We start from the raw sequence: 22,529 nt of genomic DNA on the forward strand, positions 1-22,529 counted from the left end.
GCAGTAGTTCCCAAACCTTTTATAGTCCCGTACTTGTTCAAACATTCAACCTCCAGCTGGGTACCCCCTATAGCACCAGGGTCAGCAAACTCTCAAATGTTGTTTTTTGACGTCGTCGTAAGCCTGCCACACACACACTATACAATACATTTATTGAACATACTGTAAGAATGAGTGTGATTTTTTTGTCACAACCTGGCTTGTGGGAAGTGACAAAGAGCTCTTATAGGACCAGGGCACAAATAATAATATAATAATAATCTTGCTCTTTATTTAACCATCTTAAATATAAAATTTGTTCATCAGAAATTGTGAATAACTCACCACAGGTTAATGAGAAGGGTATGCTTGAAAGGATGCACATAGCTCTGCAATGTTGGGCTGTATTGGAGAAAGTCTCAGTCTTAAATCATTTTCCATACTCAGTCTGTGTCTGCATTTAGTTTTCATGCTAGTGAGGGCAGAGAATCCACTCTCTCATAGGTACGTGGTTGCAAAGGGCATCAGTGTCTTAGCAGCGCGATTTGCCAAGGCAAGAAACTCTGAGCGCAGCCCTATCCAGAAATCTGGCAGTGGCTTCTGATTAAATTCAATTTTCACAGAACCGCTTGTTGCAATTTCAATGAGGCTCTCTTGTTCAGATATCGGTAAGTGGACTGGAGGCAGGGCATGAAAGGGATAATGAATCCATTTGTTTGTGTCGTCCGTTTTGGGAAAGTACCTGCGTATTTGCGCACCCAGCTCACTCAGGTGCTTCGCTATATCACATTTGACATTGTCCGTAAGCTTGAGTTCATTTGCACACAAGAAATCATACAATGATGGAAAGACCTGTGTGTTGTCCTTGTTAATGCAGACAGAAAAGAGCTCCAACTTCTTAATCATAGCCTAAATTTTGTCCCGCACATTGAATATAGTTGTGGAGAGTCCCTGTAATCCTAGATTCAGATCATTCAGGCAAGAAAAAACATCAACCAGATAGGCCAGTAATGTGAGAAACTTATCATCATGCATGCGGTCAGACAAGTGTAAATCAGTAAAGAGAACTTTAAGCTTGTCTCTCAATTTAAAAAAATGTGTCAATACTTTGCCCCTTGATAACCAGCGCACTTCTGTAGGTTGTAAAAGGGTTACATGGTCGCTGCACATATCATTGCATAATGCAGAAAATACACGAGAGTTCAGGTGCCTTGCTTTAACAAAGTTAACCATTTTCACTGTAGTGTCCAAAACGTCTTTCAAGCTGTCAGGCATTCCCTTGGCAGCAAGAGCCTCTCGGTGGATACTGCAGTGTACCCAAGTGGCGTCGTGAGCAACTGCTTGCACGCGCGTTACCACTCCACTATGTCTCCTTGTCATGACTTTTGCACCATCAGTACAAATACCAACACATCTTGACCACCAAAATCCATTTGATGTCACAAAGCTGTCCAGTACTTTAAAAATATCCTCTCATTTTGTCTTGGTTTCCAGTGGTTTGCAGAAGAGGATGTCTTCCTTAATTGACCCCCCATAAACGTAACAGACATATACTAGGAGCTGTGCCAGGCCTGCCACATCTGTTGACTCATCCAGCTGTAACACATATAATTCACTGGCTTGTATGCGAAGCAGTAATTGTTTCAAAACATCTCCTGCCATGTCACTGATGCGTTGTGAAGCAGTGTTGTTTGATGAAGACATTGTCTGTATAGTTTTTTGGGCCATTTCCCCCAGCATTGTCCCAGCCATATTAAGTCCTCCACAATAGTATGGGGCTTGCCTGTCTAGCCACTCGGTAGCTCACCTAGCCCCTTCTTATTAATGGTATCTGTTGCTTTAATACATGTCTTACTACTCGAAAGTCGTCTCTATTCTCGCTCAAAAAACTCCTGTGGCTTATTTTTCAAACTGTCATGTTCCATTTCTAAATGTCTGCGCAAGAGTTAAGGTTTCCCGCGAGAGAGTAACGGTTAATGTGATTGGATGTTAATTATTTTACTAGGCTATCTGTATTTGACATTGTGTTGTTATTTCGCTGAACACTAGATGGTTTAACTATACTCAGGCGAGAAAAAAACTCACCCAAATGTACAGCCCCATTGGAAAATATAAATGTACTGTTAATTAAAAGGAAAAAAAATGCATAATGTGAATCGTATTTTTATTTGGCGTACCTCAGTTTGGGATTACCAGCTATATGGGATGAAAACGAGACTATGTTTCAGTCTGATCAACTGTAGGCCCCTAATAAGAGCAGCCGCATACAGCCTATGCTCCCTGTCCATCTGGTCAGGGTAAACTAATTGGTAACGTTATGTATTTATAGTCCATTTGTGTGTCAGGAGAAAATGTGAATGTGATCAAATTTAGTTTATATTCAAAATTGGGTTGGCTAGGCTGCCTATATGTTTTTAATCAAAAATGATTAACTGGAATTAATTAATCAACATAAAAGTGATGACAGATGTGAGAATTTGTTTTATTAGGCCTACAGTTGCATAGGCTTGCATGATGCAAGCATGCATAAAGCCAGCTCAGCCCTGTGAGTTCTATTGTCTATCAATTGTTGTCTATGTGTCTGGGTAGAGGAAATCCCCCTCCTAATCTAGTCTACTGATAATGAATATGAACAAATATAAGGTAGCTACAGTTTGACAGGGTTTTCATCCCCCACGGTGTCAGCAGTTTTTTAAAACCATGTGACTGGTCACATCATAGCCCATATAAAACCTTTTTACAACTGATTAATCACTGTCACACACTGTCATAGAGTTGTCCTAATTATATAAGGGAAAACTCCAGGCCCCAGTGGGTAAGAATTGCCCCACCGCTCTGGGACCGATGGTGCCACCAGTCTGCTTGCAGTTGTCAGTTATCATTTGGTATGTGGATGATCAGGGCTTTGTTCAGGAACATTTCTTGTGCTGCTTTGATGTGTCAAGTGGGCGAAATGCGTAGCCCGTGTATGACTTTATGAATTTTGAGACTTCATAGAGCAACTCGTTGTCCAAGCCTACGATGGCACAGCTGTAATGGAATGTATCTGCTATTTCTATTTACAGCTAATTCCCCTCCTGTTCCCTGATTAAGAGGTGGTGACTACTCCACTCCACTACCATTGTCAACTTTCTCCTGACATTAACTGAAGGCCCTTCTCATGTGCCCGCTCATACAATGGCACATTGAATACTTCCCCTCCAAGCACTGTGAGTACCCATATCAATTTTCTCCCACTACTGTATGTAGACTCAATCCCATACACTAACACAATCACATTATTACACATCACTGATTTTACTCCTTGCTTGGACAAACTCATTCTTAGCTCTTTTGTCTAACTGTGTAGTGTGTTGTGTTATTGTTTTTTGTCTTCCCAGTCAAATCCTGTCCTGCACTGAAGTCAAGCTTCAACTCATGCCTCATACCCTCATTCAATCACTGCCGTGATCCCTTTCCAACACTGTGTAAGTAGCCCTCTCATTCCCATTCCCCATAATATTGTACTAGAAATGTCTTTATTAAAGGCTTTAAGTTACAATAATTAGTCTTTTCACTCATTTTTAAACACATTTTGTCGTCTCTGTGCATTCCGTGCCTGTACCATGGGTCTCCCATCCTCCTCAATTATTCAAGTCACCAGCCTCCACTGCTATGAACAGAGGTCCTCATAGAAAGTGACACCAAACCGCCTATGTTGACAGCCTGATCTCACGTAACATTGTAAAAGTAAATCCGGGATTTACATACAAAATAATACGAAATGCTCTGAGACCAGGTTGATGGTGAAGGATAAGGAATGTCCTTTGCTTCGGCTTCAATTCCATGTGATAGGTTTTTTTTGTCTTTCTCCCAACAATGTTTTACTCCACTGTCTACAGAAAGGAGCAAACGATGGAAAGACTATTGTTAAATGATCTTAACAAAAAGCAGTCAAGCAGTCAATCTGACAAACACACACACACACACACACACACACACACACACACACACACACACACACACACACACACACACACACACACACACACACACACACACACACACACACACACACACACACACACACACACACACACACACACACACGCCAGAAGATATCTTTGAGGAGAAAACCACAGAAAAATCCCTTCAGAACTTCACAGTCTGTCTTTTGTCAGGCTATCTAGCACTGTTATCACACTATGTGAACGCACGCTGATGCCCCTCAGTAGGCCTCTGCTGCATATCTGTCTGCCTGTCCATCTGTCAGCCTCTGCCTGTGTGTTTGAGAGCGTTAAAGCACAGTGGAATCTGACAACACAAAGCAGTAAGGGCTCTAAAAAAAACAATGAACGCTCTACTCTATAACCATTGTTTTAATAAAGCTCTACTCTATAACCATTGTTTTAATAAAGCTCTACTCTATAACCATTGTTTTAATAAAGCTCTACTCTAAAACCATTGTTTTTAATAAAGCTCTACTCTATAACCATTGTTTTTAATAAAGCTCTACTCTGTAACCATTGTTTTTAATAAAGCTCTACTCTGTAACCGTTGTTTTAATAAAGCTCTACTCTCCTGTGACGACCGACTCAACTGAGAGTTCCTTTTAAACTCTAAAGGTGGGTTATTGAGGGGGACAAAACGGATCTCCGCTCATTTGAGTCATTAGCGGACGTTTGGGGCTCAGTAACAGACGGAGCGCCGCACTGATAAGGGACGTCAAACCCGCCATATTTTCTATTAGCTCTATACACTCTAATCTAAAATGTATGGGCAGGGATATGGATAGGCTACATCTCCGATGACTTGTGATGATAGTCGATGAAGATACTGTACATCTATGAATAGCAATGCTATAGTGAAGAGAGAGAACATTTGATCTTGTCTCTATCGGATATGATAAGGCATCATGAATGAAACTGAATAAGTGAATGGTGTATTGGCTTGAATTATAAGGGTATCTTCAGTATAACAAATGGCGGTTATCTCCATGTATTTATTGACAACCTGAAGTAAGTGTCAATTAGGCTTACTCCATAAGTTCCAGACATACAATTTGCATGACAAAATGCAACGTGTTATCAATATCTCAATGTCAATGTCATGCATTAAAGATGTCTCTCATTATCATAATCATGTATTATCATAAAAATAATACTTTATTAATAATTTATCATTTGCATAGGGAAACGACTAATAAACCAGAGTTACATATTAAGCATCAGCAAAAAATATCCAGTCATTACAACCTTAAAGGGATTGTTCACTCAAATGACAAAAAAAGCAAATTGTCATTTTGCAATTTGGGTGAACTATCCCTTTAAAAACATTGTAAGATATATATTTTTTTTGCGGTGTCTCTCTGAAACCTCCAAGCACGTTGTTTTGAAAGGGCACAAATGAATGTCATGTCTTCTGAGAGGCAGGCAGGGAGGCATGAAGGCTGACTAGCTGCCTGAGGAGTGACAGTGTTCGGAAGAGACCAGCACTAGGAAAACAGACATTGTTGAGAAAACAAAGTCTGTGCATTGTTCAAGATTATACTTAAGAATTTGTCTTAAGTTTTGTTCTAAAAACCTACATCCCAAAGAATTTGCTTCAAAATATTACCTGTTTGAATACAGACACACGGATGATAGACTAAGTAGTAGAATGTATTTTCTTTGCAAAAATTGTATTCTAAAATACTGAAATTGATTCAAATAGGAACTTTGAAACACTCAGTAAGGACCACTTTCAACAACACTTTGCTAAATGAAACACTTTGCTAATAAAACAAATGATAATTAAAAAAAAATATAGTACCTTGTGTTCTTTGCTATCAGTCCCTCTCAACATTAATATATTGTTTTTGTGCGTCTGAGGGAGTAGCAGGTCACGAATTAGAACAATGCATGTTGATTCCAATTATGGTAAAAAGCAATGAACAAGATGTGCTAATGATGAAAAAAGAAGGTGTTTGTGTGCACTATCAAGAGCCAGTGTGGAATATTTAATATCAGATTTATTTCCATGATGTGTGTTGTGATGAGACTTCAAATGATTCCCTTCCACAGAGTGTCTGCATCAACACAACAAAACATTGTGGGTATTTATCTCTCTCTTAGCACGGTGAAACAATCAAGGCTTGGATTATAGCGACTCTTCAAGACGGCACTGATAATGAGATCGTCCCCCACTTCATCGTCAAGGAGTGGCGGGAATAAAACAGACAAAATGCTTAATAAATGGCCAAGGTGTTTTATTTTATTCACATCCCCCCCAAAAAGGAAAAAGCCACAATTTTCAATTAATGAAGCTGGAAATTGTGTGCTGGGTCCCTCCAGACTCGCATTAACTATGACTGGAGGGGCCAATCATACTTAGATCCGTGCTGTGGTCTACATTTCCTATGCAGGACATGCCCACTACTCTCCTCCTCTCCTCTTCTCTCCATCCCCCTCTCACACCCTCCACCACCCATGCTGAGGGTTGTCGGTGCAGGGCCACTATTAGTGCTGGAGAGATAAAACTGTAAGTGTTGCTCCCAATTAGCGCATCACTGACCAAGCTGTGGGTTCTCTTCAACCGTTAACGCTGGCTGAGAGAGGGAGGGAGGGGGATGAGCAGGGAGGGAGAGATAGGGGAGAGAAAGAGGAGAGAAAGGGAGAAGCGATGGACAGTGAGAGAGAAAAAAAGAGAGAGAGGGAGAGAAAGGATAGAGTGGGATAAAAGAGTGAGGGAGTGAAATGGGGCTTAAGCATTCATTTTGAGTGGAGAGACAGGTCCCATTGACATTTAACAGCGTTTGTGCAACTTGGTGCGGAGGTTATGATGCAAATGAGGAGGAATTAAAAGTGGATAGAGGTTTGTCATTGATGGATTGCAGTCTGGCAGTGCTCACCACTTCCTAGTGTCCATCAGAGGCGATTACTGTGTAATTAAACCTTATTTCTGGACTCTCCGGCGCATAATTACTTGTGGGGGGGTAGAATATGGAACCATCACCTAAAAGCTGTGACGGCGGAATGCGTTAGCATCAAGGTCTGTCCGTGGTCTCAGTCCAATGTCAGATCCAGCCGGCTGACAGTGCAGAAGAACAGTCTCTCTTAATAAGAGGTGAAAACATATTAAACGACACAGTATGCTGATTATAGAGGAATTAGGCTTTCAAGTGCTCCAGTCCTTTGTGTTATTTGCATAATGTATTCTTTCCATCCACCTCTTCTAGAGCTTTGGGCAATTTCCTCTCACAATTTGAATCGATTGCACATTGAAGGCTACTTAAAGGGAATTATCACTTTGCATATTTGAATTGTTGTGTGGGGAGAAGTATGTCAGGTGTATCCTGTGGAGTCTGGCTCTGGCCAGGTGATTCTAGGTGTGCAGTGGTGACCAGAGTAACCCTCCAAGTTCACACATACACGTACACAAACACACGCACGCAGACACCAATATTTGCAATTCAAATGAAGAGCACAGGAGTAAGTGCCTCTTTGATATCAACAAAATGACAACACATTGATTTAACAGCACTCCGCTAATGATCTACCGCTACTCATAAGATTACCATAACAATACATACATATGTAACTGTTTCAATGAAACCTGAATTGACTAACATTATGTAGTGTATCTATAAACCCATCCAAGGTTTGTATTGTAATGCGAAGACCTTGGACCTGCAACATATTGTTGCTATGTAGACTCTCAGGGCCAAACTGTAATAGAATGTACATGCACGCAGTAAGGATGGGACTGGTTGTAGCTTTTCAAATCAACTTAATATTTCATGTTTTGTTTTAAAAAACAAGGTAAGAAAAAAGAACAGCGGATGAACCTCAAATCTCACAGACCTCATAAAGCAAAGTACAATGGACGAAGACCAAGCAGAAACTCCATTGCTCAGCAACCTGAAATCTCAGTCTGCTTTGCACAGCTAATTACACTGTAGCTAGCTTCCTACGCTTACCATCAACCATATAATGATGCTTTCAAAAATGGTAGGGATAAAAGCACCTAATTTACATTCATAGTAGTCACTTTATGTGAATTCTTTGTGTGAGGTAAGGTTTTAGTGTTTTTACTTGACACTTTTCCCCCCCAAATAAATGAATTGTTACATTTTAATGAGAGAAATGTATGACTAAACTTTTGGTGCACTGCAACATACAGAGATATATTTTAATTGCACACGTTGTAGGTTGAGGTGGCACAAGGTTTGCTAAAAAATGTGCATTATCTACTGTATATTGCATACACAGTGCATCTTGCTGTGAAGATATTCCATATTATCTGTGTTTGATATCAAATAATTTGCACTACAGGAAATGTACATTGTGTAAAAACAACACATTTAACATTAAAGTACATTTAAACAATTCAATTACCCCCCCCCCCCCCAACAAAACAAAAAATATTACAAAGATCTCGCAGAGCACTTTATGTTTTTTCGAAAGTACGGCCTTGATTTAAATCTAAACTACACCCTTACAAAAAAGGGTTCCAAAAGGGTTCTTTGCGGAGGGATAGGGTTCTACCAAGAACTGTTTTGATCTGAAGAACCCCTTCTGGAAGACAACGTTTCTTTGTAAGGCAAAGAGTTGTACCTAGAATTTTAAAATCCTAAGAACCGTTTTTTGAAGAAAGGTTCTTTGATGATTCTTCGGAAGGCAAGAAGGGATCTTTGGAAGGCAAGAGGGATTTAACATAGAACCATATATCATATTTCCCAGCATGCTCTATTGCAGGGTGAATTTTTAGAATTGTTTTAAAATTAAGCATTGATTGGTTGATACATTTTCTGCTACACAAAGATGAATAACATATATTTTTTAACTAAACCAATATGTTAGTAGTTGGACTTATTGAACCCGTTAAAGAGATGGTTATTCCAGTTTAGATGATTGAGGTAGTCTCAGTATTCAATCTTCCCTACGCTGGCAGTCATTCTGAAGGCAGGTTGCGGGTGATACAAATTCCACTTGTTGGATATCCTAACTCTGAGTGTACAAAGCATTAGGAACACCTGCTCTTTCCGTGACATAGACTGACCAGGTGAAAGCTATGATCCCTTATTGATGTCAACTGTTAAAACCACTTCAAGGGGAGGGGATTTTTAAGCCTTGAGACAATTGAGACATGGAATGTGTATGTGTGCCATTCAGTGCGTTCGAACGGGATATGGTAGTAGGTGCCAGGCACACCGGTTTGAGTGTGTCAAGAACTGCAACGCTGCTGGGTGTATCACGCTCAACAGCTTCCTATGTGTATCAAGAATAGTCCACCACCCAAAGGGCATCCAGCTAACAACTGTGGGAAGCACTGGAATCAACATGGGCCAGCATCCCTTTGGAACACTTTCGTCACCTTGTGGAGTCCATGCCCTGATGAATTAAGGCGCTTCTGAGGGCAAAAGGGGGGAGCGGGTACAACTCATTAGTAAGAAGGTGTTCCTAATGTTTTGTACACTCAGTGCATATTGTATTGTTATAATGAATTTAAAGGCTGGCAGAACCATTCATAGAGGGTTCTAGGAAGAACCTTTAGATTATAAAATGGTTATTGGTAGGATCCTTCATAGAGGGTTCTAGGTAGGACCATATACAGAGGGTTCTTTGAAGAACCATACATATAGGGTTTTAGGTAAAGGGTTATACCTAGCACCAAAAAGGGTTCCCCTATGGGGACAAACTGAAGAACCCTATATGGTTCTACATAGCACCTTTTTTTCTAAGAGTGTAAACTATGTACTGTTATGTTGGCATTCAACAAAGTGAGAGGATGTCATGAAAACAAGCTTTATTTTCAAGGAACACAAAAACTCAATTGAAGACCTTAGATCTTAAAAAATACAAAAAGAAAATATCATTTCAAGAAAACATCTTTAATGAATCAGTTGTTGTCTTTTGTACCTCAGACAGATTACATGAAAATACATTTAAGTCGACTGCAAGTATGGCAACATATTCACACATATAAACATGTATGTGGTGCATTTTGTTTGTATTTGTGTATATAAATATGTACAACAGAAACACGTTACACTCAGTTAAAGTTTTGTGCAAGTGTGTTTTATATATACTAATTATATATAAAATCCCACACAAACCAAATCATATTCATGTGTGCCCACGTAATATACACAATCACACAACTACAGCTCACCAAAGATTAAAGCAACGCATTGGATTATGCATCAAGAGAAACCTCGGAGAGGACCTGCAAAGTCCAGCAGTTTCCTCCCGTCCACCAGAAATGTTCCCTTGCGGGTGTTGTGTGTCTGTATGCCGCTCGGTGTCTTGAGTGAGTGTGCGTCCAGTTTTGTCAGACACACACGTGAGACTATACCACCATCTCCTCTGCTCAGTGCCTCTGAGGTAGACTCAAGCTCAAGGACCTGTGATTTCCTGCTCCCACCCACTTCCTTTTTGTTTTTCTTTTGTTCGATTTGTCAACAAATGTAGGACATTCAAAAGACATAAATGAAATACTACATGTATAATATGTAGCCATGAGGTAGAAATGTCTCAAAAAACACTATAATAAAATGATTGAAGAGAAAGCGGGAAAAATAAACAAACACAGAAACCACCAATAACATTGTTTGCCAGTTCTGGTACAAAGAAAAAAAAGAAGCCAAGAGAAAAGTACATAGCAACAATAAAAAGACAAGAAGATTGGTTGGATAGTACAATTCAAGTGATTTGGTTGTTTCGAAAGTACTGTATATGTGAAGGAATGGGCTTTTTGTGCTCTCATGTACATCAGTAGGTTTCAGTTTAGAGAGGGCAGACTGAATTATGGGATAGACCGCGTTGTGGTCAGTCTGTTGACAGACTGCACTGCAGTTTCCATGTGCTGTTGACGCGCTGTCACACACACACACACACACACACACACACACACACACACACACACACACACACACACACACACACACACACACACACACACACACACACACACACACACACACACACACACACACACACACACACACACACCTCAGCGTGTCCTTTCCTCTCCTCAGTGTGAGTGAGTGGAGAAGTGAGATTCACACGCCTGGGCTGAGGGTCAAGGAGTAGGGAGCGAGACTCCATTTTCTATTTCCAGAACAAGCCTTCTAGTAATGAGCTTTTACACATACAGTACACTCAGGCTGTGAGAATCAGTCTGTTGACACTGTATCAAGTTTGTGAAACATTTGAACATTCCGATGAATTAAAGTTTTGTGAAAGTGCATTCAGGTAATTCTTAAGTAACTCCAGAGGTAAACTAAATCTGAGAGGTCGACGTGGATGTTTTGTGTTTAAAGGTTTGTTTGTGTGTAGTATATCAATAAAACATTGTACATTTCATCCACCTACCGATATTTTATATGAGTGAAGTATAATTTGAGTCGAAGTTTCAAAGGCCATGTAAGCGGTTATATTATGGTCATGTTACTTCAGTGGATCTACCGTTTTATCTACCCAAGCGAGAGAAATTGAAGAAGTGTTCAATCTTAAATAGCCGAGACATCGTGGTAGACTAGTGCAATGTGCAGTCACAGCAAGTTCCATCTAAATTCCATTGAGTGCTAAAATGGAAAAGGTATTCAAACTAGAATTGGGAATAATACCAATCATAGGAAGAGATAAACGTTACACTAGTCACAAGCTGACAAAACAAACAAAAACGTAAAGGCAAGCAACATGGTACTGGCAATCTCAGTGCTCGGGGATTGCAAACCAGTGATTATGAACGCCGAAACAAAAATACACACAAAGGAACGCTATAGTGCAGCTGTTGTACAATAATATTACACCTACGGTACATCAACACCACCATGGTTGTGCATAGCAACAGTCACGGACAGAGAACAAAAGAAGAGCAACAAAATGCATTGAAATGCAACACAATGAGCTATGAATCACTGTTCTGTGGGTCTTTTGGAACTGAACACAGTAGATTGACTGAAGGTTTCTCATAGGTCCAGTGCAGCTGGTTTGATCTCAATATCAAATCGTTTCTGGGAAACATTGAAGTACCTCACTGTGATTGCTTTCAATTAAAATGGTTTTTAAAAAAATAAACAAATATAGCTTCTCAGCAAAGGGCAATTTCTAAAGCAAGAATTTTGCTAGGACGTTCTGGGAGTGGTCTGAGTGGTGTGCTGTTATTGGCAGAGAGGTTTGGAACTCTCTTTCTTATTGGTCTATTAACTAATTTACCGCATGGTGATATCACCATGAATGGCCAAAACTCCATCCTACCAAAACAGGCAGAAATTTCAGGCAGTCTTTTCAAACAGCTCGTACACTAAAATGTTCACAATTTCCCAGTATTATTTCAACCTCATAGTGTGGAAATATATATAAAATGCAGGGAAATCACGTTTTTGACTGTACTGGGCCTTTAATAGCCAGGACCAGTGTCCAATTAGTGGTATATCCACCCTGACAATGTGCTTGGGGTAATGTGTGTACATACTATACAATGAGGATACGATTGGCCAAATACCTTTAACAATACCTAGCTCCTACCCGCAAGCCCTTGTTGAGTCTCCTTGCAGATATGACACAACTGGATAGGTGTTAGCAATATGACCGAAAATCTCCAGAGCATTCCAGAGATCAATCATTATAGCCATAGTGCTGTGAACAATCTAATCATGTCAGATCTGTACCTGGATAAGCCAATGAGGACCTCTGGTAAGGAACTGAAAACAGGTTTGGAATTGAGCCCTGGTGCTGAACCTTTGACCTTGGTGATGAATAAAGCTGGCAGCCTTTTCTCATTCAAATTGACTCAACTGGCTGACATATAGCAGTAATTAGCAATTGGCCATTTTGGATCTGAGGCTGTCCCCGACTGCTCTGCTGCCTCCAAGATGAGTTGAAACCAACTGAGGTAGAACAGAAAGTATTCTGGGAAATACGGAATCACACACTGTGTCACGGCACCGTTCGCTTTTTTTCCATTTGGTGGCGTTTCTGCTTCATCGTCAATTACAGTAATTCTATGGCTTCCTGTGATAACACAATAGCAACTGAAGTCCATCATTCCATCTAAAGAGTTGTTCGTTGTTGACAACATTCCCCTAACATTCATATAACCCACTATACGTGGTCATCAGTGCCCCCTTAAAACATCAGGTGAACAACTCTCTTGATTCAATCAATACACAACTCAGGATCAGAAAAACACACTCGGGCATCGCATTTTCTAAAAACCTTAAAATGGAAACTGAACTCATCACCAAATTCTTCATTTAAGAAAAGAGAAATCTCCATATTGACTTATTTGTCCCGTCGTTCCAGAACTAAATCTGGTTACATTCATTTTCATCTCCTCGACCGTCTCCCCTAGAAGGTTCGAGGTAAACCTAACACTGTTTCTCTAGATATTATATAAATGACAAAAATCTTGGTCTTAATACTCTCAGAGGATTGTAGTGCTTTTGTGTGGTGATGACGTTGAGGTACTGTACAATTCACAAACACTTTCCTGAGTTTTTTGCAGACAGAGGATCAAAAGAGATGAAGTGCATGGATCGGGGGTCCAGATTACTGTCACCCCCTGAGGAATACTGTTGATACTTGGTGAAATGGCAGGACAAAATGGCAACCGCCACTCTAATTTTAATTTTGCTGTTGAAGTTTAAAGCTCATAATATCAGCACATGCCATTAATGTAGATTGTGAGGCAAAGAAAATCATAATACATAAAAAGATATTAGAATTAAGAAAGCACCACTACAGGCACTTGGTTAGCCAACTACATTTTAGGGGACAACAACAAAGGTATATATACACACAGGGTCCTCCTCTGTCTCTTCTCAAGTTGACCCCTTCTTAATGTGTATAACTATGCCTGGCTTTAGCAGCGTCAAGCATCCTAATGAAATCTCTGCTCGTTACCTGCAAAACCATCAGGTATCACTCCAACCAAGTCTCTTGATGTTTCTCCACCTCTGGTGTCAGGTCTCACGTGTGTGTGTGTGTGGGGAGGGGGGGGGGGGTTACGTCGCCCCTCTTGTGTGCCTTCCTTTCTGGTTAGCACCATAGCCAGGTCAAAGAATTCCCAAAGCCTCTTTCTTGAGGACTTTCCCCCCGAGGTTCACTGACCGCACCCAAACATTTTGTTCCACTCGGTGTACGTGTCGATCTCTTTCTGCGATATGCTGGGCTGGAATTTGCAAAAAACACTGTCAAAGTCCTGGTAGGTGAGGGGTCGCATCTGGCCCGTGGGCATGATGCTCACCGAGAGGTCCAGGCCTTGGGAGGAGGTGTGCAGCATGCCCACCAGGGCCTCCTGGCACAGCCTTGCCACGTCCAGGCCGGAGAAGCCCTCGGTGCGCTGGACCAGCAGCACCAGCTCCTCCTCACTGAGGCAGTACTTGCGCTGGGACTGGGACAGCAGCTGGCTCAGCATGTGGTGGCGGGACGAACCGTCCGGCAGCGGCACCAGGACCCGCCGGCCAAAGTACCGTCGCAGCCCCTCGTCCATGTCCTGGGGCTTGCTGGTGGAGCAGACCACCAGGACGTGGTTGTTGGAGTCATCGGCCGGCCCAAGGAGCAGCGCATCAAGCTGGGCCAGGAGCTCGGCCTTGAGCCGGTGAACGGGGCTCTCGTTGCTCAGCTGGGCTGACAGCAGCATGTCCACGTCGCTGATGAACAGCACTGAGGGCTGGCGGCAGCGCGCCACCAGGAAGGAGGCCCGCAGGATCTTGTCACCCTCTGCCAGCCACTTGGTGGCCAAGGTGGAGCCTCTGAGCTGCAGGAAGGGTGCCCCCAGCTGGCTGGCCATGCAGCGGCCCAGCAACGTCCGGCCCGTCCCTCTGGGGCCGAACAGTAGAACGCACCTCGGGGCCGAACCTAGGCCGCTGAACATGTCCGGACGTAGCATGGGCCAGAGAACCTCCTCCTTCAGAGTGGCCTTGGCCAGCTCCAGGCCTGCAATGTCACTCCAGTCCACCGGGGGTCCCTGCTGTAGGATCTCAGAGGTCACCATGTCCAGGAGGTGGGGGTCGCTGCTCTTCAGCTGCTCCTCAGCGGGCCGGGAGGATGAGGTCTCCCCCGTCAGGGAGAGGTGGGAGAGGTGCAGGCGGTGCTCGTCCCCTTGGTCGCTCAGGGAGGGAGAGGTGAAGCTGCCCAGGGAGTCGGCCGAGCGCGAGCCACCCCGGGTGGAGGCATATGACGGAGGGGTGAGTACTCCACCCGCAGACTGCTCAGAGGCCATGGGCTGCTTTTGGGTATTAAACGGCAAAGATGACTTGTCAGCGTTCCTGTCAAAACCGTTCCCTCCGCCCGCATTTGAGATGCTGCTGTCCGGTACCCTGTACATGGGGCTCTCTGCGGAGCTGCGCGCCTGGCCGTAGACAAAATTTCCATAAGTGGAGTCCATCTCTCCTTGCCCTGTCATGTAGAAGGCTTTTCTCTTCAGAGAGTTGGACGAGCTGCCGTTCAGAGGCGTGGGCGCGATGGGGCCAAGGTTGTGCGACTGGTAGGGGTACCCGGGGAGTGTGGAGGAGGGGGGCAGGGGGGTGGGAGCGGCGATCCCTGACGTTAGGTAGGAGGATGGAGGGGGGGCTCCCCCGGGGCTGTAGCCAGGCCCCACAGCGCTCTGGGAGGGGTACCCAGCATGGGGGTAATTGTAGCCCGAGAGGTTGGAGGATCCCCCATTGTAGGTCGGGACCAGGGAGGGGTGGGGGGGTGGAGGAGGGGGCTGCAAGAGGCCGGAACTATGCAGCGGGGAGGTGGTGACCTGGGAGCTGTAGCCCAGGTAGGAGCCACTGTAGCTGGGGCCGTATTCCTGAGAGGAGCCTGCAGAGGAGTGGAGGGCCGTGGCGGTGTGACTACCACAGCTGCTGCTGGAGTAACCAGGCTCTGTCAGGCCGCTGGAGGCCAGGCCCGGGGACGGAGAGCTGCACATACCAGCCACCTCCGCCGCCACCCCTCCTTTCCTCATGGACATCCCCTCGGGGACGCAGTATACCCCCTCCTGCCAGGCCTCGCCCTCTGCCTTCCTGCCGTTTATCCCAGCATCGGCGTAGGAGTTCAGCAGGGCCCTCTCACTGGGCATCTCCAGGATGCCAGAGTACTTCTCAGCGTACTTCTTGAGCAGGTTGGAGGCGGTGAGCGCAGAGATGTCGTCGTTGGCCCAGGCGTACTGGTAGGTGCTGCCGCCGCGCTGCAGGTGGCCCCGGTAAGCATCGGCCTTGTGGGCCGGCGAGCGCGTGGTGGAGGTGATGTCAAAGTGCTGCTCCGCCCACTGTGCGTGCTCTGGGGTCCACTGCATCTTTAGGCCTGCAACGGCAAGAGCATAGAGACAGACAGGACAGTTAGGTTGGTCTTATTTATAAGACAAGGTACAGCCACTCAAAATTCAGCATCTCTTCACTTAGGCTCTCTGTCAATTGGTCTTCGTTATGCTGTCAACAGATTGATTTTAATGGCTGTGATGTGATGACAGTTTATTGACTGTGATCAAACACTGTCATGCTTATGATAGTACGCACTGTATTTTGCTTAATCATGGAGATTCACTGCTGCCATTTCTTCAATATAAAATCGAGAATACAACTCATGAATATGTATATGAATCTGAGCTCGGAGGTTATACAGTGGGTCATTTATGACGTGATTCACACATCATGATCAATAATTAACATCCATGATGACTGAGGTACTACTGAGCAAAATGTGTTCTAGTTGAATGAAATTTGACATTACGTGCTACTGTATATTGTATAATAACTACTGTGAATAATAATTTTATATGTGACGTCCATCAGTTTCATTTAGGGAATGGCTTAAAGATGCAATATGTCACTTTTTGGGCGACCCGGCCAAATTCACATAGAAATGAGTTTTATAGATCTGTCATTCTCATTGAAAGCAAGTTTAAGAAGTGGTAGATCTGTTCTATGTGGGCTATTTTCATGCCTTCTGTTCTTAAGCTTAGTTTTTGTGTTTTTTACTTTCGGTTTTGTACACCAGCTTCAAACAGCAAAAAATACAATATTTTGGTTATGGAAAATATATTACACAGCGGTTTAGATGGTACAATGATTCTCTATACTATACTTGCTTGTTTTGTCACATAAACTGAAATGAACCCTAACCCTAACTATTATAATTTTTGCAGCCAGGAAACGGCAGAGCGATTTCTGCAAAGTGCATCTTTAAATAAATGTAAATATTATATCCATGAAAATGACTAACTAACGAAAATTCTGGACATTTAAGTCGTCTGATTCTTTTCGCCTCTCGCATTTCTTTTGTTTCTTGGAACACGGATGGTAAATATGACACGAGTACTGACAGATCACATGAAGGACACCGCCTCTCTGCCTTGGGACCGGGCTGGCCGCTGCCAGGTTAGGACAAAATAATGCACCCTGCACATAACAATATGACACAGACATGGCAGGTCACTCCATAATCCCTCTCTCATCTCAGGCGGCCAGAGATGGTTTCAGAACGCGCCTCGCCTAGTGCAGCAAAGCAATCTCCCCCCGCCGGCAGTGTTCTGCTGCTTTCATCAATACACACACACACACACACCAGAGCCACAGCTGGCTATGAATTACAACACCCTGTGTATGAGGCCTCCGCCATACACCGCACAGTGCCGGACTGCACCTCCAACCCGCCACCTCTCTCTCTCTCTCTCTCTCTCTCTCTCTCGCTCTCTCTCTCTCACTCTCTCTCTGCCTTTCCATCTCTATTCGCCTCCTACCTTTCTCTTTCCCTTTCTCTCTTGCTCTTTTTCCCTGTCCACCCTCTCTCATTACCCCCTCCCATCTTTGTCCTCATCCCTTTTTCTCTCCCCCCCGCCTCTGGCTCGTTTGCTCCGTCTCACACACACACTTCAGTCACCTAGCTCCCTTTGTTGCCTCTGAGGCTCAAGAGCCACTATTTTATATAATCCCCAAAGACTATCTGCAAATACTAACACACACGCACGCACGCACGCACGCACGCACGCACGCACACACACACACACACACACACGCACACACACACACATCTCACTATCAAAGCAGGGTGCTATCAAAGGCCAGACCCACATCGTCGTAGGAGCCTCCTCTCAGATCGGACTCTGTTTGATTTGATTTAACACACAGCGGATTATGAGGATCATTTGTGACCATTCTTTCTTCAGTCTCAGTAGCATGTCTTATGAATCCACTGTTGGAGGCCCTTTAAGCACTGCATGTCTTACAATTACCGTACCACCGACGTACCTCTTGGGGGGGGTTTATAAGTGGAACTGGCGTGAACACACACATACACATTCACTAACACGCATATTCACAAACACACTTCTCCAGTAGGTTCGGCGTGTCAACGTAGCATGGTGTTTGTTTGGTAATAGAGCGGGGGAATTCCCCAGACTCCTCTCTGATTCTCTCTCCCAGACGTCTCACCCAGACACCAGCAGCTAATTAGCAGGATGACGATGTGCTAATTGTGTTCATTTACAAGGTTTAAGCCGAGGGGAGTCTTGCCAGGGCTGGCACGCATGTCACGCTCCTTTATGTAATGACTATATGAAACTCGACGGAGAGAAAGAGCTTGGAAATACTTCAACCTGGATCAAATTGTTCAATAAACGGCAATCAGCTAAAAGAGTGGAGCAGTGTGGTGTGTTTCATGACATGACGTTTCATTGACACTGCTGCATGATGGGAATAATTGTTGCTATTGATAATTATTCACATAGCATCTGTATTCTTTTCTTGTTTTGTAAAACAATTATATTTCTGCACAGTAAAACGTGTTTGAATATACAACTAGAATGTTTACCCAATGTATATTTTTTGGCTTAGAGGTTAGACACAGAAGTAAACTAATTGCCGAAATTTCAAAAAGTTGAAGTTTAGGCAGGGATGGGAGTTAACAACAAAAGGGTATTCATTTGCCAATGCAGCTCATTTGAGAACTCTAAAACATAATGCATCCAGTTTTAAATACATTTCAAATTTAAAACAAGCATCAGCAGCAAATATTGTTCTAAACTCTGCGATTTTCCGGTTGATAATAATATTTGTACCCAGCAAGACATTACACCCGATAGCTATGTGGGTGGTTATTGCAGTATTTCTCACATCATTTATACTAATTGTGAGGTTCTGAAACCTCCCTATTTCCCCATTATACGATAGCTGCAATATTTGTCCAAAGTTCTAAAATACTTCGATGGCATTTCAATTTTGGGGCTAAATGTCATTTATTGGAAGAATGGTCATTTCAATTGTAGATAGCAGAGTATTAAGTCGTTCAGAGGTTATGGTAGTAACAGTTTGGGAGAGAAAAATATCCTTCTAACAGCACGGCCTCTATACTCTCTTAAAAATATAGTATCTCTCGTCAATATTTCAACACAACAGTATATCTTCTTGTATCTCTCTCACAATACCCTGGTCTACCCTAACAGCATTCTCTCTCTCTCTCTTCACAGCAGCATGCTAGGTAGTCTCTCTCTTCACAGTGTTATTATTAACTAGAGATGCCTCCCTCCCTCCCTCCTCCCTGCCTGTGTTGGAGAATTCACAGTCTGACTCCTAGTACTGTGTACTGGGCCTTGCTCTGGGGACCACGGTTCAGCTGCCAGCATGTCAATGGAGAGAAACACACAGGAGGGAAGGAGGGAAAGAGAGGGGGGATGAGAGAGGGGGAGAGGGACAAAGGGAGAGAGAGAAGCTATAGGAGAAATAGAGGGTGAGAGAGAGGGTATGCAGTGCCAGTCTGGCAACTTGGCAAGAAAACAACAGATACAAGCACACACACACACACACACACACACACACACACACACACACACACACACACACACACACACACACACACACACACACACACACACACAGATAAACACACACACAGATAAACACACACACAGATAAACACACACACACACACGACCTTCTACGCGGCCCAAAAAAAACACATCTTCCAAATCTTCCAAATTCCAGCCCACTTAAAACAACCACCTACCCCTCCCTTTTATCACTGTAATATTAACATAGAAAACCTCAATCACTCCTATCTTATTTAAATCCATTTAGAAAACATGGAATCTTTATAATTCCATCCTCAATAAACCCAACACTTCTAAGAGACGTGTCAGGCTCCATCAGTGCCTTCATCTCTCCAATCAGGGGGTTAATGTAAAGCCACAGCATGCGTCTCAATGGTACCCTATTCTCTACATAGTGCACTACTTTTGACCATAGCTCTATAGGCCCTGGTCCAGAGGTGCAATATATAGGGGATAGGGTGCCATTTGAGATGCACCCACAGTGATTACCTCCACTATGCAAATGAGGGCCAAATGATAACTTGCACTATTTAAATCAGGTAACACTGATTACTCTCCCGTTATTCAGATGAGGGCATATGAGTTTGAACTCAAGGCTTTGAACCTCATGCACTTCCACAAACACATGGAATAAGGCCCTGAGACTGGCACTTGAATCGTACATTGTAGTCTATGTGATGGTTAAAACACGGAATACACAAATCTCGAATAATCTCCTATAAAAAAAATATATTATGCCTCTCGAATTGAAAACACTCTAAATATTAACATCTAATGTAAGATTGAATTTGGATCACAATGAATGACCATGTAGCAAAATTGTCAAGAGCAACTAGACTTTGATCACAAACTATGTGTGTGTGTGTGTGCTCTGAGAGAGAGTGAGAGTGAGAGAGAGTGAGAGAGAGTGAGTCTGGCCGAGCATCAACGCACTCAGCTGCAACAACATCCAGCAACATTTGGATGCGTCCTAAGAGCATCAAGGCACGTTTGTGTCTTTTCTGTCCGTCATATAGAAGGTCCAATCAAACTCATTTCTGCTTCTGGACATTGGCTGCATATTAGAAAGGGGTGTGTGTGTGTGTCTCTCTGTGTGTGTGTGTGTGTGTGTGTGTGGAGTAAACAGCTCTTCAGAAAGCACTAATGAGCTCTTTGAAGTCCGTCTGCAGTGTGATTCTGCACAGAGTGTGTTTGAGCGGACTACCTATTTCAGCCCTGTCATAATTAACATCCGTGCGTTTACAAACACACATCAAAGATCCTTCGCTTTCGACGAGTCGTCTCGCATTACGCACGCAAAACAAGTTATGCCGCAATATATTCGGAACATGTTCAGCAGCGGGGTTTTGAAATGAAATGCGGTGAAAGACTGAATTTGTGGCAGCGACTGATTGACAAGTGATCTAACTTCATCAAATGAGAATAAGAGACCGATTCAATTTCGCGAGGAAATGGTCAAAGCAATTACTGATATCCTCGTCAGACAGAGCAGAGGGCATCATTTAACCTCGAATTCAGCGAGATATTGTGTGTGTAACGTGCGCGTGTGTGTGTGTGTGTGTGTGTGTGTGCGTGCGTGCCGGGGTGTGTGTGTCACCTTGTTAATGAGGCTGCCACATTGACACTGTTCCTAAGCCAGTGGCGATGGCGTATTGGCACACACTACCTGCCGTGTAAAATAATGTGATTAAGCCCTCTAAAATGCAATTAATTAAGTAATTAGTCGTGAATGAGTGTCAGACACTGCAATCAAAATTGCTTCAGTGTTTTGGTTAATTGATTGAACCTCTGCACTTACAAATACTGATGTCAGGTCCCTAAGCTAAGAAGTTACAGTTTGACTCTTAGCGTATGACCCAGCTATAACATTGCATCAATGTTGTCATCTGGATTCATAAACGCTTGTGTATTTCTAATGAAGGTAACTATTGTGTAGTGGCCCGCTAATACTCATAGTTCTATTCAGAAATGCGGGTAGCTGTATACAATAGATTGTCAGGCAAAAAACTCCACTTAGAATCAAGCTGCCTGTTATAAAGCTTGAAACAGAAGAGAAAGCGAGGACTTTGGAGTCTGGGGTTCAACCTCAAAGACAACAGAACAAATGAAGTTATATTTGAAGTATTTGTTTCTCTTCTGTTGGTATGTAAATGCAGATTTAAATAGGTACTTTGTGTCTGAGAAGATGGAGCTGAAACGCCTCGCGTGAAAGTTTAAGTTCCAATGTCTGAGGATTAGATCATTTCATCCCAAAAAATATTATCTGTCACTTCACAGATCACTTCCAAAACAGAAATATATATAAAACAAAGTTAAAATAAAATATCTTGAACCCAAAGCCTGACAAATTAGTTACGAACCCCCACAGACCAAGCAAAGACCAAGCATCCCCCCCATTTCTTCTGAAACTGTAAAGATAAACAAAAACCAAGCGTTGCCGTCTTTGAAGCATGCATTTTGAAGCCCAACCACTGTTCAGTGGCTTACCATGACAACAACTCGACTGAGGGACAACAACAACAAAAACAGAGCAAGTTAAAAGCGCATACAGCGAGCAGTGACTTTCCACTTCCAACACAGACACAAAAGATAAGCTGTCATCAACGAAAATGCGATTTTATATTAAAAAACGGATAAACCAACTGGAATTCAGGAAATTCAGAGTGACAGGTAATATTAGGAAATCCGACAGATATCCTTTAAATATTCCTAGTAATTTGGTGATCCCTCATCCCTGCTCATAACACTTGGACCAAGTTTTCTCCCTCACGTAT

At 43.1% G+C, this 22,529-nt stretch overlaps 1 protein-coding gene across 2 annotated transcripts in view; it reads right to left on the minus strand.

Moving 5' to 3' along the window:
* Positions 1 to 9,729: 9,729 nt before the first annotated feature.
* Positions 9,730 to 22,529, minus strand: part of LOC106574564 (fidgetin) — a 36,797-nt gene continuing 23,997 nt past the window's right edge. For both annotated transcript variants that reach the window (XM_014150548.2, XM_014150546.2), the window contains one exon: positions 9,730 to 16,235. In XM_014150548.2, coding sequence (XP_014006023.2) covers positions 14,047 to 16,227 — 2,181 coding nt within the window. In that variant the 5' untranslated portion in view covers positions 16,228 to 16,235 and the 3' untranslated portion in view covers positions 9,730 to 14,046. The remainder of the gene's footprint in view (positions 16,236 to 22,529) is intronic.

The sequence above is a fragment of the Salmo salar genome, chromosome ssa16 (genome assembly GCF_905237065.1).
Source record: "Salmo salar chromosome ssa16, Ssal_v3.1, whole genome shotgun sequence".
Taxonomy (NCBI): domain Eukaryota; kingdom Metazoa; phylum Chordata; class Actinopteri; order Salmoniformes; family Salmonidae; genus Salmo; species Salmo salar.